Raw genomic sequence first — 16,315 nt, forward strand, 5'->3', positions numbered from 1 at the left:
CACACTCACTCACTCACACACTCACACACACACACACACACTCACTCACTCACACTCTCGCACACGCGCTCGCACACACACACACACTCACTCACTCACTCGCTCGCACACACACTCACTCGCACACACTCACACGCACACACACTCACACGCACTCGCACACTCTCACACACTCACTCACACACACTCACTCACTCACTCACACGCACACACTCACACACACACACTCACACACACACTCACTCACACTCACTCACACACACACCTCACAGTTTTTGTAGACACTGGTGTCATAGAAAAACAAAACACTGATACAATAGTTGAGTAAAAAAGCAATATCTGTCCTGTGTCATAACCCTATGGTGTTGCAGAATGAAGCACTGGAGCAAAGCTTAAAGGCTGCCACGGATGAATTACAGGACGTGAGAGCAGAGCGTAATGTCTATCAGGAGAAAGCTCACAGACTAAACCTGGAAATTAACCACATCTTGGGAAGCCACGAGAATCGCATTCTGGATATTGATGCTCTGTGTATGGAGAACAGGTCAGTGTTGCCATGTTCAGGATCTACACACCTACACATTTAGCATCTACTGCTGCGGTAGCAGGAGGTAAACACACACACACACACGTTTGTTTTTGTGAATTGTAGGGACTTTCCATAGACGTCTATTAATTTTTTACTGACCAAACAATATTTTCTATCCCCTAACCCAACCCTAACCCTAAACCTACCCCTTACAGAAAACCTTCTTCTTACACTTTCAGATAAACATCATTTACTATTTTTAATCATTTTTTCCCCCCTCGTGGTGTCCCCACAATGTAGCATAAACAAGAACACACACACACACACACACACACTCTCTCTCTCTCTCTCTCTCTCTCTCTCTCTCTCTCTCTCTCTCTCTCTCTCTCTCTCTCTCTCTCTCTCTCTCTCTCTCTCTCTCTCTCTCTCTCTCTCTCTCTCTCTCTCTCTCTCTCTCTCTCTCTCTCTCTCTCTCTCTCTCTCTCTCTCTCTCTCTCTCTCTCTCTCTCTCTCTCTCTCTCTCTCTCTCTCTCTCTCTCTCTCTCTCTCTCTCTCTCTCTCTCTCTCTCTCACACACACACTCTCTCTCTCTCACACACTCACACTCTCTCTCTCTCACACACACACACACAGAGTAATGAGGCGTGACGGCTCTGTAGGACTGCTGGAGGGGCCCGTAAGTCCCGCCTTCTCCTCTCCTGACCAATAGGCTTCTGCCTGCGCTCTGCTGATGTCACGGCTCTTGTGTGCAGTGGACCAATGGGCTCGCAGCTCCCGCTGACATCAGCCAGCACTCGGTTCCTCCAGCACACAGCTTCATTTTCTGCTCAGCTTTTGTGTTTAAATGGAGGCTGCTCTGGCGCTGTAGGTGCCTCTGTGTTTTAGCTGCGCCGTGCGCTGACATGCAGCTCGTCTGAGGCAGGATGGTGCTAGACGCTCCTAATCCCAACGGGCCGTTCCCGCCTGTGGCTCTAATGCACTTCAGAGGTGAGTGATCCGGACGGTTAGCAGGGATCGTTCTGTGTCATTGAGGCGCTGCATGAGACCGAGCTTTAGTGTCTGCTGCCCATCCCCCCACTCCAGCAGTGATGTCACAGGAAGTGAGGTCACGGCTGAAGGAAGGGTGTTGTGTGTGTGTGTGTGAGTGAGTGAGAGTGTGTGTCCAAATGTCCCCACAAGGATAGTAAAACCTGAAATTTTTGACATCGTGGGGACGGTTTAGGGGATAGAAAATATCGTTTGGTCAGTATAAAAGTAATAGAAGTCTATGGAAAGTCCCCACAATTCACAGAAACAAACGTGTGTGTTTGTGTGTGTGAGAGAGAGTGTGTGTGAGAGTGTGCGAGAATGTGAGTGTGAGTGAGAGTGTGTGTGTGCGTGTGTGTGTGAGAGTCTGTGTGTGTGAGCAGCAGAGACAAATACGGCTCTGTCAGCTGATTACTGATCGATCTGCTGATTTTAAATGACAACACTGCGTGTTGATCAGGAAGGTTTGCTCTCATATGTTTAATGTCTCAGGTGTGTTTATAAAGTTTAACTTTTAACTGACATTATAAATTATAAACCGCTGATAGAAATGATTCTCACGTCAGTATAATCTTCATTTGTAACAAATGTAAAAAGAGGTGCTCTACCAACAGAAGAGGAGGTGCAACCAAAAATCAAAAAACATATGAGCTGAACAAAGGTGAAACACTCACTCTTCAAAGTTCAAGCTTTATTAATAAAACAACATGACTTTCCGGCCATCCAAGACCTTCATCAGATAACAAGAGTAACAATCTCACACAGTTATGTGCAGTCTGATAATCACCAACAGGTGTGCAGCTCCACTAATTGTACTGATTGAGAAGTAGTTTCCTAATAATAGGATTCGAGAGAGAAAAAAAGAAAAATACAACTGTGTGAGATTGTAAACTGAAACGTCATGTTTTATTAATAAAGCTTGAACTTTGAAGAGTGAGTGTTGCACCTTTGTTCAGCTCATAAGTATAATCTTCATTGAAACATGGATTTATCAGTAATATTTCGCTGGGGCTTGTGCGGCTCCTGCGCGAGTGTGTATATTAGTCAAGTCAAGTCACTGTTATTTATATAGCATTTTTACAATGCAGATTGTGTCAAAGCAGCTTTACAGTATTAAACAGGGAAATAGTGTGCCGTTCTCCTCTGGCCAGACGAGACCAGCAGTTTAATTCCAGGCTGCAGCAAAGTTAGATTGTGCGGAGGACTCATCTGGTTCCTGTGGTCTTGTCCCAGTGGCCGTCTAGTAGACAAGGGGTGCTTTCACACCTGGCTCGTTGTTTCGGAACCTGGTGTGTTTCCCCGTTTAGCTCGGTTCGTTTGGGCATATGTGAACACGGCAATCGCGCTCGGATCCACGCCAAAACAATCGGTCCGAGATCGCCTGAACGAGGTGGTCTCAGCTCGATTGAAGACGAACTCTGGAGCGGTTCGGTTGTAGTGAGAAAGCAATCCGATCCAACGGACCAACGAACCAGGCTAAATCACAATGTATAATGGGTAATTACGTAAGTTCCGTGAAAAGCAGTAGCTTTGTTTTGCTAATACTTCAAAATGAATGTCTGTGGGTGAGCACATCTTCGCCATTCAAAATAAAAAAGCACACTTTTTGATTTTATAATGCCGTCTTATTGCTCTTCTTCCTAATAGGTGCATTTTAAAAATGTTTTCCCGATGAATCCTGGACTCCTACTCAAAGTGATCAATTAATATAAGGACAACTACAAAAAAAAAAGCTGTTGTCGTTGCCTCCTGACGGATGACAGCTCAGTGGAATCCCGGAAAATAAACCGTGGAACTTTGATCAATGAGAGGACAGTTTACTCGCGCGTGACTTGTATTAACAAATTTGGTCCGTTTAGAAACTTTGCCATGTGAAAGCGAACCGCACCAAGAATAAAAAGCAACATTGTAATAATTTTAATCCCTGTTTCGGAACAAAGCAATCGATCTACAGGTGTGAAAGCACTCTTAGACAGTGTTCTAGGTTATTACATTCAGAGGTTTTAGGTCTTATAATTAACCTTTTTTTTTTTTTCAGAATTTAGCAGTAAGAAATTAATAGTCATCCAATTTTTATATCGACTATGCATTTCGTTAGTTTTTTTAATTGGTATGTTTCGCCGGGCCGCGAAGAAATATAGAGCTGAGTATCATCAGCATAACAGTGAAAGCTAACACCGTGTTTCCTGATGATATCTCCCAAGGGTAACATGTAAAGCGTGAAAAGTAACGGCCCTAGTACTGAGCCTTGAGGTACTCCATACTGCCCTTGTGATCGATATGATACCTCTTCATTCACTGCTACGAACTGATGGCGGTCAGATAAGTACGATTTGAACCATACCAATGCACTTCCTCTAATGCCAACATAATTTTCTAGTCTATTCTAAAGAATGCTGTGGTTGATAGTGTTGAACGCGGCGCTAAGATCCAGTAGCACTAATAGAGAGATACAACCACAATCAGATGACAAGAGCAGGTCATTTGTAACTCTAATGAGAGCAGTCTCAGTACTATGATACGGTCTAAATCCTGACTGGAAATCCTCACAGATACCGTTTTTCTCTAAAAAAAGGAACATAGTTGTGATGATACCTTTTCTAGTATCTTTGACAGAAAAGGGAGATTCGAGATAGGTCTGTAATTAATTGATTCATTGGGGTCAAGTTGTGTTTTTTTTATAATAATAATAATAATAATAATAATAATATTAATAGCTGTTGTAATTTAACTGCAAGGGTTTGTTGTTAGGTTAGAGTTGGGTAAGGGTTGGTTATGGTTAGGTTAAGGTTAGTGATAGTTAAGGTGAACTGATATAATTCCAGACTTCGGTTCTGTCCATTTCTCTTTACAGATGCTCAGTGTGTTTCTCCTCGACTGTCACTTGTTCTTGTTATAAAACAACTAGTTTCAGTAAAGCTGCTTTAGATTCATCTGCTATGTTTTTCATCCTTCTTATAATCTGTCATCCACAAAAATATGAATGGGCTGTGTTTATTGATCCAAGTTATGAATGACAGATCTGCTTTGAAGAGAAGTGCAAGTTGTTTCATGCTGAACCTCAGTGCAACCTTTCAATAGAACGTGTGTTTGTTTCTAACAGAAGGTCTATTGTCATATTACTCTGTTGTTAGTAAAGCTGATGTGCTGATGCGAAGTCACTGCTGGAAAACTGTGAAAATCATCTGAAATGTTTGAGTCTGATTAGTGCTCAATTATACATGTAGGTGATTCATATCTAATTATGTGAAAAGTTGTTCACTGGAAGTTAAAAGAGTGAAAATCCTTTAGCTCTCATTAGTGATCTGTATATTAGACAGATCCAGAGTGTCATAACTCTAATAATGCACCGGTGTGCATGAGCATCAGATGCTGGCGTGTTATTTTGGGCGTTTAGATCAGATAAGTGTCTTGTGTCTGAGGAGCAGCAGATGAACTCATCTCATCGTCCTCAGGGAGACGTCTGTGGAGATCTCGAGCATGTGACGTTACTGGAATCATAATAATAACAGACATGAGTGATTTGTTTTGAATATAAGGTGTGATGAATAATAAAAGCACTCATAAGAGAGGCACTATCCCTGTGCAAACATGATACTGTACATTTGAAATGATCAGTCGTGTCTTATAGATCAGCTCGTGAGTGTTAGCGCAGAATTTGATCTTAAAGGGGTCATATGATGCGATTTCATTTTTTCCTTTCTCTTTGGAGTGTTACAAGCTCTTGGTGCATAAAGAAGATCTGTAAAGTTGCAAAGACTAAAGTCTCAAATCCAAAGAGATATTCTTTATAAAAGTTAAGAGTCAGCCACGCCTACCTAAAACACCTCGTTCGAACACGCCCCCACATATCTACCACACTATGTGGGAAGATTTGCATAACGCAGCCCAAATGTTAACGCAAAGAAAGAAGGAGTAACTTTTATTCTCGCTGTAATATTGTTGCCGCCGCCATGTCGTGAAGGCGCTGTGTGTTTCGTTGTGAAAGCGAAACTACTTTGTTTGGTCTTCCAAAAGAGAACGATATCTGCTTCGTCATGCCTGGAGCTAATCCGTGCTGGTCGCTGAGGAAATACATCAACTTAGTGCGGTGGATCGCCGGATCGGCTTTCACCATGGACAAAGCGGAGTCCAGCCCGTCATCGCTTCGGCCGGGACACGGCATCAACAGTATGTGAGGGGCGTAACATTTCCGTCTCATGCTTGAGGTATTCGGCCAATCACAACGCATTGGATAGCTGGCCAATCAGAGCACACCTCGCTTTTCAGACCGATTAGTTTTGTAAAAATCGACGCGTTTCAAAAAGGCGGGGCATAGAGGAGAAACAATAATGTACAGTATGTGGAAAATAATGTGTTTTTTTAACTTTAAACCCCATAAACACATTTCATTACACCAAATACACAAAATAATGTTCTTTTTAGCAGCATCATATGACCCCTTTAAACTATTTAATGTTCCTCCAGTAGATTATAACAGCTGATGGTAACTGGTTATGGTTAAGGACTGGTTAACCCCTCTCTCTCTCTCTCTCTAAACAGCCGGTCAAATGAACCAAGGCATGGAACGCAAATACACAAGAAACGTTTATCATAATTTAATTGAATGCATTTGCAGCAGGTCAGTCGAGTCACATTTAGGCCTATTTCTATAGTGCTGTGTCAAAGCAGCTTCACAGAAATAAACAGGACAATAACAGAATCAATTATTAACTCCTTTATGGAGACGAATTCAGATTCTGCTGTATGCATGCTGTGCTCTCAGATTCTGTAGTGTTTTTGTTCAGATCAATCCAGTTCAATGCTGGTTCAGTTCATTTCATTAACAGTTCAGTAAAAGTTCATCTATTTTTAAATTAGTTCAATTCTGCCATTTAAAGCAGCTCTACAGCAGACAGTTGTGTCATTATTCAGTTCAGTGTCGATTCAATTCAGTTCAATAACAGTGTTTTCAGATGTGATTCAGCTGTAAAGCAAAGACGATCATCATCCAGCTCAGTTCAGTGTTGTTGTGAAGGAAACAAATCTTTTAAAAGAAAAATATGCAAAGTGATCACGCTGTTTATGCTTTAAAATGTACAGATGCTGAATAAATGTCTGTTCTTGACTCTATTTTCCACACTTGTGCTGTTCTACAACACAAATTTAGTGCTGAAATTGAATGTTTCAGAACTGATGAATTTTGCAATATTAACACTTTTTTTTCCCTGTGAAGCTGCTTTGAATCAATCTGTATTGTATAAAGCGCAATAGAAATAAAACTGATGCTACTTGACATATTTTGTGCATGTATTTCCCTCCTGTAGCAGCAAAAAGGAAAGGATCGATGACGTGTGTTAGTTGTTTGTGGCTGGATGCAGGAGCTGGTGACTGTGTGATCAGTGTCGGGGAAAGTTACTTTTAAAAATAATGCATTACAATATTGCGTTACTCCCTAAAAATAGTAACTAATTACGTTACTTGGTTACTTTTTGTGGAAAGTAATGTGTTGTGTTACTTTTGAGTTACTTTTTAAATCTGGGCAGGGCTTGCTTGTTAGTTTTTAATATAAAGAAGTTCTTCTTTTATGCGCCTCAGGCTGAAGGAAATGTAAATTCACGTCTGTACAGTAGAGGGCGCCGCTCAAACTAATCGCATGAAGAATATGACGCAGCAGAAGAAAGTTCAACACTATTCAGCAATAACTAAAATGAAACACAGTGTTATTTTTGATTATTAGTATGGTTGAATTGGATCATCGAAGGTCAGCAGCAAAGACATTGGTTAAAAAAAAAAATGGGATTAAATACATAAATGATATTTGTCTTTTTTAACATATTTAATTATTGCAGCTTTGTATAATATTCTGAGTTTGCATTTGACTGTTTTTAATCATTTTGAGGAACCCTGAATAGGGCTGTCAAAAAAAAATTAGAATTTCGAATATTCGTCGAATTTAAAATAAAAATCCACATTTGAATGCAAAAACGTTGCATTCGAATTTTAGGTGTGCGTTAAGGAGGCAGCTTATCAGCGGCGCACGAGATGCGATGATGATGTAAGTGTCCTTGCATTTTAATGTGTTTGTTAGTCTATCCAGTTGAAGCCACTAGACGCGGCGCTGCTGCGTTGTTTATTACAAATATAGCGGAAAAAGAGAACATCTATGCGGAGAAGATCTTGTTTACATCAAAACTGAAACCAAGCCGTTCACACAGAACACGCATTTTCTAGAGGGACATCTATCACCGTTGCACTCGCGTCTCGCACAAAAGAGCCACATGTTTAGAAAGCCATGTAAAATTAATGCAAGTTCAACTTTGAAAAAACATATCTCGAGACTTTATGGCGGCCCTCGCTCTCATCGGAGCCGCTCGTTTGATCTCCGAGCTCCAGACAGTGCTGCTTCTGTTTCCCATTAGAGTCGTGCTTTATTGACACGGACTTCACATGCTTTTCTATTTACAGCATTAAAGAAGCCTTATCAGGCTGGTTCATCTGAAACACAATGGACCTCTTTCACGTGTGTGTGTTTCTCAGCAGCGGAAGTCGTCATAGTTGGGTTAACTTGAAGAGCAGTGAATGGGAGAGTAACACAAATATATTTCTTGCTTTCCCATTTGCTCCGATAGCAAAAGAAAAACTCCACGATAGTGTTTTCATGACTCGCAAAAAAATGAAAACATTTGAGAGACTGATAGCGGCTGTCAGAAGAGAGAACGAGGTCAAGTTTACCGCATAGAGGACATACAGATCCACTACGGAGGATTTTTCACTAAATGATTTACTGCCCGATGAAGCGTTTGTCTGTTTTATCTCCTACTTTAATTTCAATAAAAGATTTAAAGAGTGCAGACCAACCTTTGTAATGTGACTAAAGGATTAGTTCAAAATGAGTTATTCAGCGAGTACGTCATGAACACAATCACACTGCAAAAATTATTTTCTTAGTATTTCTGTCTTGTTTTCTAGGATAAATATCTGAACATTGAATCAAGATGCATTTATACTTGACAAGTAAAATGACTTAAGATATTAAGAAAAAAAATCAAAATTTTGTTTGTTTTTGCTTAAAACAAGCAAAAATATCTGCCTTTTTCAAAGGCTAAAGATTATTTTTCTTGCCCCATTGGCAGATATTTTTGCTTGTTTTAAGCAAAAACTAACAATTTTGATTTTTTTTTCTTAATATCTTAAGTCATTTTACTTGTCAAGTATAAATGCATCTTGATTCAAGAATGTTTAGATATTTATCCTAGAAAACAAGACAGAAATACTAAGTAAGAGAATCAGTTTTTGCAGTGCAGTGCTGTCAGGTTCATCAGGCTTGAACTTCTTTGAAACAGTAAAACGATCAGATTCATCCATGCAGCAAAGCATTAACCTTCACTGATGGAAAACAAAACTAATTTAACTTGTAATCCAGTGTTTTAAAGGCCAGAATGCCATAGTGCATCTATAGCATTTCTCTGTGTTTGCTCGTGATCAAGCGAAGGCTCAGCGATGGTCTCTGGTGACTCTGATGAGGTTTGGGAAACCTGCTTTAGTCCGTGTGAGATGGTCTGTGTCACAGAGCGCTCATGAGTGTGACAGAAACCTGTAGACGGTGCTGCTGGTTCAGTGTGCGAGTGTCAGGAACATGATGGCCCGTGTTTGTGTTGCAGTTTGCTGTGAACCTGTTCAGGGCTCTGCCGCCTTCATCGAACCCGACGGGAGCAGAGTTCGACCCGGAGGAGGATGAACCCACTCTGGAAGCAGCCTGGCCTCATCTGCAGGTGTACTGTACATCATTCACAGCGTATCTGACCGCTTCAGTCCACGGATCACTACATAACCACAGCCATGAGACGTCACACTGCCGGACAACACTCTGGAATTATTAAGACTTAACGTTTTAGCTGTTATGCTCACAGAGCCTGCATTTATTTGATCAAAAATACAGTAAAAACAGTGAAATATTACAATGTGAAACAGCTGTTTTCTCTGTGGATCTGTTAAACTGTAATGTATTTCTGTGATGCGCAGCTGTATTTTCAGCATCATTACTCCAGTCTTCAGTGTCACATGATCTTCAGAAATCAGTATAATATGCTGATTTGCTGCTCAACAAACATTTCTGATTATTATCAATGTTGAAAACAGTCGTGCTGCACAATATTTTTGTGGAAACCGTAAAACTACCTTTCAAAAGTTAGGGGTAAATATAACTTATAAAAAAATGTATTACTTTTATTCATCAAGGATCCATTAAATTGATCAAAAGTGACAGTAAAGATTTCTATTTCAAATAAATGCTGTTTTTTTTACTTTCTATTCATCTGTGAATACAGAAAAATAAAATGCATCAGTTTCCACAAAAATATTGTGCAGCACAACTGTGTTCAACATTGATAATAATCAGAAATGTGTCTTGAGCAGCAAATCAGCATATTATTATGATTTCTGAAGATCATGTGACACTGAAGACTGGAGTAATGATGCTGAAAATACAGCTGCGCATCACAGAAATAAATTACAGCTTAACAGATATTCACATAGAAAACAGCTGTTTTACATTAAAATAATATTTCATGTTTTTTACTGTATTTTTGATCAAATAAATGCAGCTTTGGTGAGGTTGAGAGATTTCTTTAAAAAAAAAAAAAAACACTTATTTGGCCGATGGTATATTCAATCATAATGTTATGTTATGTTTATGCAATGTCTTACTGTGCCACATAAATAGAAACAATGTTTTCTGGGGAGTCTGTACATGCGTGCAGTGTGTGACGACAGCAGCGATCATGATAACATGAGTGATTATTACAGCGCTGCACATCTGAATAAATAACGTCACCAGAGTTTGACCTGTTGCTCATCACAGCATCTTTCTGTTTCTCAAAGCTGGTGTACGAGTTTTTCCTGCGGTTTCTCGAGTCGCCCGACTTTCAGCCGAATATTGCCAAGAAATACATTGACCAGAAATTTGTGATGCAGGTATGCAGATATTTTATTTCACTATATATAAGCTGAAGTTTCAGTATTAGTTCAGACGTGTGAAGCGCTGTTTCTGAACTGAATTTCAGCTTCTGGAGTTGTTTGACAGTGAAGATCCACGAGAGAGAGATTTCCTGAAAACCACCCTGCACCGAATATATGGAAAGTTTCTCGGGCTGCGCGCTTACATTAGAAAGCAAATTAATAACATATTTTACAGGTGAGCAGTGCCTTCATACGTTTCTGAGTGTTAATGGTGTGATAATTCAGTCTTAGCTGGAAACAGGTTTCAGTGTTTAGGAATTTAGGAGGTTTATATGTGACCCTGGAGCACAAAACCAGTCATAAGGGTCAATTTTTCGAAATTGAGATTTATGCATCATCTGAAAGCTGAATAAATAAGCTTTCCATTGATGTATGGTTTGTTAGGATAGAACAATATTTGAAAATCTGGAATCTGAGGGTGCAAAAAAAATCTAAATATTGAGAAAATCATCTTTAAAGTTGTTCAAATGAAGTTCTTAGCAATGCATATTACTAATCAAAAATTAAGTTTTGATATATTTACGGTAGGAGATTTACAAAATATCTTCATGGAACATGATCTTTACTTAATATCCTAATGATTTTTGGCATAAAAGAAAAATGTATAATTTTGACCCATACAATGTATTGTTGGCTATTGCTACAAATATACCTGTGCTGCTTATGACTGCTTTTGTGCTCCAGGGTCACAGGTGTAAATGTCAGTTTGTGTTTTGTGTGTGTTTGCAGGTTTATTTACGAGACGGAGCATCACAACGGAATCGCGGAGTTCCTGGAGATCCTGGGCAGGTAAAACATGCGCTCTCTCCCTGTGCATGCTGGGAAATCTTCTGATTTCTGACAGCGGTGTTTCTTCTGTCCGACAGCATCATCAACGGCTTTGCTTTGCCATTAAAAGAGGAGCACAAGATCTTCCTGCTGAAGGTTTTGCTGCCGCTGCATAAAGTGAAGTCTCTGAGCGTCTATCACCCGCAGGTCAGTCACACGCTAAGCTCATTAAACATCGTTAACTCACACTGACGAGCGTCACTAACCGCGTCTCGTCTCGCTCCAGCTGGCGTATTGTGTGGTTCAGTTCTTGGAGAAGGACAGCACGCTCACTGAACCGGTAAGACGTCAGACTCTCAGACAGCATTTAATGCATTATGGGATTGATGCGACCCATGAGGCTTTGCTGGCGGTGTGCAGGTGGTCGTGGCTCTTCTCAAGTACTGGCCCAAGACTCACAGTCCGAAGGAGGTGATGTTCCTCAACGAGCTGGAGGAGATCCTGGACGTGATCGAGCCGTCCGAGTTCGTGAAGGTCATGGAGCCGCTCTTCCGTCAGCTGGCCAAGTGTGTGTCCAGTCCGCACTTCCAGGTGAGTGAAGCAGAGAAGACCGATGTTTGTCTGTTTTAGATTGGTTCGAGGTTCATTCTTTGTCTCCTTCATATTACATACGTGTGATGCAAAGTACTGAAATGTTCCTCATCCAACAGTGAAACAACGAAAGGAACCAACATACACTTTATAAAAATAGAATGTTATAAACTATCAAGAAATGTGTGAATTAAACTGAAAATTCTTATATTGTTGGGGAAAGGAAGCTGAGATTTTAGTAATATAAACCATGGTTTTACTACAAAAAAAAACAAAAACATGGTTTCTATAGTTAAACCATGGTAACCACAAATTAACCATGGTCTTGCAACACTAACCATAGTTTAACCATGGTATTTGTAGTAAAATAAAGCAATAAGCCCCAAGAAGCTGTGGTTTACAGTGAATTTACAACAGCTAAGGGATGTGAAGTGGAGTCTAAAACCCCCTTAGCTGTTATAAGTTCACTGTAAACCACGGCTTCACGGGGCTTATTGCTTTTATAAAATCCAGTTTATAACTGTGGTTATACAAATGGTAGGCAATACCCCCAAAAAATCATGGTTACTACAATTTTACTATAATAAAACCATGGTTAATTTTTGTAAATATACAAAGCTGTATAATGTCTACTGATAAGCCAAACGTTAAAAGTTAAATTCACTCGATGCCCACGCCACAAGCATTACAGACTGTAAAGCTGCCGGAAACCGATTACATGTCATCTGGATTGCATAATCAGATTCCAAAAATTAAGTACATGCAATTAATTATAAAATTAAATTACATTTTAAAATACTCGTAATTCGACTACAGTTACTTTTTGTTGATTGCATGATTACATTACAGTGTTGGGGGCAACGCATTACAAGCAACATGAGTCATGTAATCAGATTACTTTTCCAAGTAACTAGTAAAGTAACACCTTACTTTTTGTAATGTAGAAGGCGTCGTGACAACGAAGTGGAGGTTATGAAGATCGTAGTCAGGGTCAAACACCAGCAAAACAGTAATATCCAAGACAAATCCAAAAGTGTAATCCAATAAACAGGCAATGGTCAGGGCAGGCAGCAAACAATCAGAAACAAGAAAACAGTCCAAGATCAAAAACACGAAGGCTAGGAAACTTGGAAAACAAGGAAATTAGGAAACATTACAGGCTATCAAACATCAGCGGTGCAAGAGTGTGTGTGTGTGTGTGTCATTCTTATAGTGTGTGACTGATGAGGTGATGAGAGACAGGTGACTGCAATTGGTGAGTGCTGATGAGTCCGGGCAAAGGATTATGGGAAATGGAGTCCGGGGTAAAGTGGCAAGACTCTGGAGCTAGAGATCGTGACGCTTTCAAATTGTCAATAATATATCTGAGTTAATTTTTTAAGTTACTTTGTTTTCTCATTTATTGACTGACAGCTCTCCTGTTCCCATGTTGAGAGAAATCGGGAGTAAGTGCAGAGGTTCTTCCTTCAGCCTGAGGATTATTCATTTCACTTTTGGTGTGAAAGGACCTTTACAGTTGCCAAAAAATATAACTTTTGGGTTTTTTGTTATTAAAAAACAAATGAGCAAGCCCAGCTCAGGTGACAAAAAGTAACGCTAAAGTAACGTAATCCATTACTTTCCAAAAAAGTAACTAAGTAACACAATACTGTAATGCATTACTTTAAAAAGTATCCAACACTGGATTGCACATTATTCACATGTTCACATGACATGCAGGTACATTTTTTGGAATGTAATCTCTTTCTCTCTATGTATTTTTATATCAATACATAGGGCCCTATGGAATCCATCAGATTTTTTTCCCAAGTTCCGTTCCATTTTTTCAGTTTACATTTTTCTGGATTCTATTTTTTTCCATTTTAGTTGTTCTAGACTCTGTTTTAATGGTTAAATTAAATTTTATTCATCAAAAAGCATGTCTAATTAATTGAAATCATAAAACTTACAATATTAAACAGCACTTTATTAAAAGTTCAACATAAATTAAATTTTTAAGGCCCTATGAAATGGTGTTTTAGGTTTTATTTCTTACCAAATTCTGTTTTCCATTAATTTTCTGGATTTAATTTTAATGGTTTCATTAAACATTAATAATCAAAACCATCTCTAATTAATAGATTTTATTAAAAAAATAAAATAAAATAAAATCCAGAAATGGCAGTAGTAGTACTATTACATTAAGTAATATTTCTGTCACGGTTTCTTGAAGTTAAACCGAACTTTTATTTTGACGGGTTGCTGTGAAGACCTTTAGGTTTCTGTTTGTTTATGATATAACGATAGTTTTACTCAAAAGAAACGGTGAAATGCTCATGAAGCGACTCTCAGAGCAGTTCTAGAGATCATGTTCATGTGTTCATATATTGAGGCGGCAGTAAAGTGAAGTAAACAAAACCTCCAGAGACACGCAGAACACACAGGATTCATATTTAAATGCGGCTTAATATTCACAGACACTAGTCCATATTGTGTTTTGATTAAAGGGGTCATATGATGCTGCTAAAAAGAACATTATTTTGTGTATTTGGTGTAATGAAATGTGTTTATGCGGTTTAAAGTTAAAAAAACACATTATTTTCCACATACTACTGACCTACTTTTGATGTATTCATCCAAATTAGGCAAATTCCGCGTGATACAGTAAATTCCGTTTTTATGATTGGATTCCGTGATTTCGTCCGCATCGCGGAAATCGTAGGGCCCTAGGTACAAGATTATCTTATTTAAATTAATGTGATACACAAATTAGGTCAAAAGTAATCTAAAAGTAGTCTGATTTTATCACCTGAAATGTGTAATGTAATGGATTTCGTTACTAACTACAATTTCTAGCGTGTCATTAGGAATCAGTAACGGACTACTATTTGTTAGTGTTGTGACGAGCGCTATACAAATACATTAGATTTGACGTGACGTGTGCTTCTGACAGGTGGCGGAGAGAGCGCTTTATTACTGGAATAACGAGTACATCATGAGTCTCATCAGTGACAACGCAGCCAAGATCTTACCCATCATGTTCCCCGCGCTTTACCGCAACTCCAAGAGCCACTGGAACAAGTAAGACTCGTGTTTGATGCCGTTTGGATCCCGCGTCACGCTTTACTCGCTAGCATAAACATACTAAACGATGTTTTGTTCGGTCTGAATGCATGACTCTTCATCTCTCTTCTGCGTGTTTGTGAAATGACTGCAGGACCATTCACGGCTTGATCTATAACGCACTGAAGCTCTTCATGGAGATGAACCAGAAGCTGTTTGACGACTGCACACAACAGTTCAGAGCCGAGAAGAACAAGTGAGTTGAGACACAGACACAGCCGTCGTTTCACGTGAGACGATAACACTGACGCTTCTGCTTCCAGAGAGAAGGCCAAGCTGAAGGAGAGAGAGGAGGCCTGGATGAAGATCGAGAATCTGGCCAAGTCAAACCCGCAGGTGAGTTTCTCTCGAACCGAATCTCCACTTCCTGTCATTCACATGACCTGATTCACGCTCTGAAGAGACGTTTCTGCTGACGTCCGTCTGCTTCGCTCTGTTTCTTCCGTCGCTGCTGATGACTCTCTGTAACGCTCATGTTTCTGTCTGTGTTTCTGTTATTTTCTTTTCCACTAGTACGTTTTGTGTGTTGATCCGTCTGGACTAAACAGTCCTGTAGAAATGGAGACTGATGGTCCCTTTATAGAAGATGTTCAGATGTTAAAAAAGACAGTGCAGGCCAGAGCCCTTCAGGTAATTCAGAGAACTGAACAGAGCTTCATCATCATCATCATCATCAGGTGTGGCAGAGATCTGGCCCATATGGAAAAGGACTGTAATGAAATTAACTCATTAATTGTATAAGGGAATTAATTATTATTATTTATTCAGGTTTTGAGAGGACTCGGATCTGAAGATTCAGAGTCAACCTGATTCGAACTGATTTCAAATTTGTTATTTTACACTTTAAATCAAGGGTCGTCCAGCGAGCCGTGACCTCAGTATATTTTAACAAATTTAATATTGTATTTTCCCGGCCACGGTCAATACAATTATTATAAGTAAGCTATTATAGCAATTATTATAAGTAAGCTACGAGCTAGGTAGCAAGCAAGGATCTTTTGGCAACAGTTTTAACCTTGAAATTATATGACACCAACAATGATTCTTTATAAATGAAACATGAATTTTATTGGCTACTCTAGAATACATCAAAACTACGCTAAAACACACATACACACAAACATACAGTTTCTATTTTATGAGAGTTGACGGAGTTGCATGAAGTTTCCAAGTTCTAAACTCGTTTTCACGAGTGATCTAAATTCACCTGAGAGGATTTACAAAGCAGAGAATTTGTCTTAAATTTACTGCTTAAATTAGCTCGTTCACCAGTTCAGCAGAGATAAGATTTTGTTCGTT

General features: G+C 39.4%; 1 protein-coding gene across 1 annotated transcript in view; it reads left to right on the forward strand.

The window, feature by feature from the left end:
• Positions 1–359: 359 nt before the first annotated feature.
• The window catches only part of LOC107732032 (serine/threonine-protein phosphatase 2A 56 kDa regulatory subunit gamma isoform-like), a 19,635-nt gene continuing 3,679 nt past the window's right edge, over positions 360–16,315 (forward strand). Inside the window, exons 1-12 of the mRNA XM_016543261.1 lie at positions 360–544; positions 9,177–9,309; positions 10,418–10,510; positions 10,600–10,730; positions 11,285–11,344; positions 11,422–11,530; positions 11,610–11,663; positions 11,744–11,914; positions 14,847–14,974; positions 15,111–15,212; positions 15,280–15,352; positions 15,530–15,646. Of these exons, the coding sequence (XP_016398747.1) occupies positions 360–544; positions 9,177–9,309; positions 10,418–10,510; positions 10,600–10,730; positions 11,285–11,344; positions 11,422–11,530; positions 11,610–11,663; positions 11,744–11,914; positions 14,847–14,974; positions 15,111–15,212; positions 15,280–15,352; positions 15,530–15,646 (1,356 nt within the window). The remainder of the gene's footprint in view (positions 545–9,176; positions 9,310–10,417; positions 10,511–10,599; positions 10,731–11,284; positions 11,345–11,421; positions 11,531–11,609; positions 11,664–11,743; positions 11,915–14,846; positions 14,975–15,110; positions 15,213–15,279; positions 15,353–15,529; positions 15,647–16,315) is intronic.

This window comes from Sinocyclocheilus rhinocerous, unplaced genomic scaffold (assembly GCF_001515625.1).
Source record: "Sinocyclocheilus rhinocerous isolate Xijiao unplaced genomic scaffold, SAMN03320098_v1.1 scaffold1360, whole genome shotgun sequence".
In the NCBI taxonomy this organism is placed as follows: Eukaryota; Metazoa; Chordata; class Actinopteri; order Cypriniformes; family Cyprinidae; genus Sinocyclocheilus; species Sinocyclocheilus rhinocerous.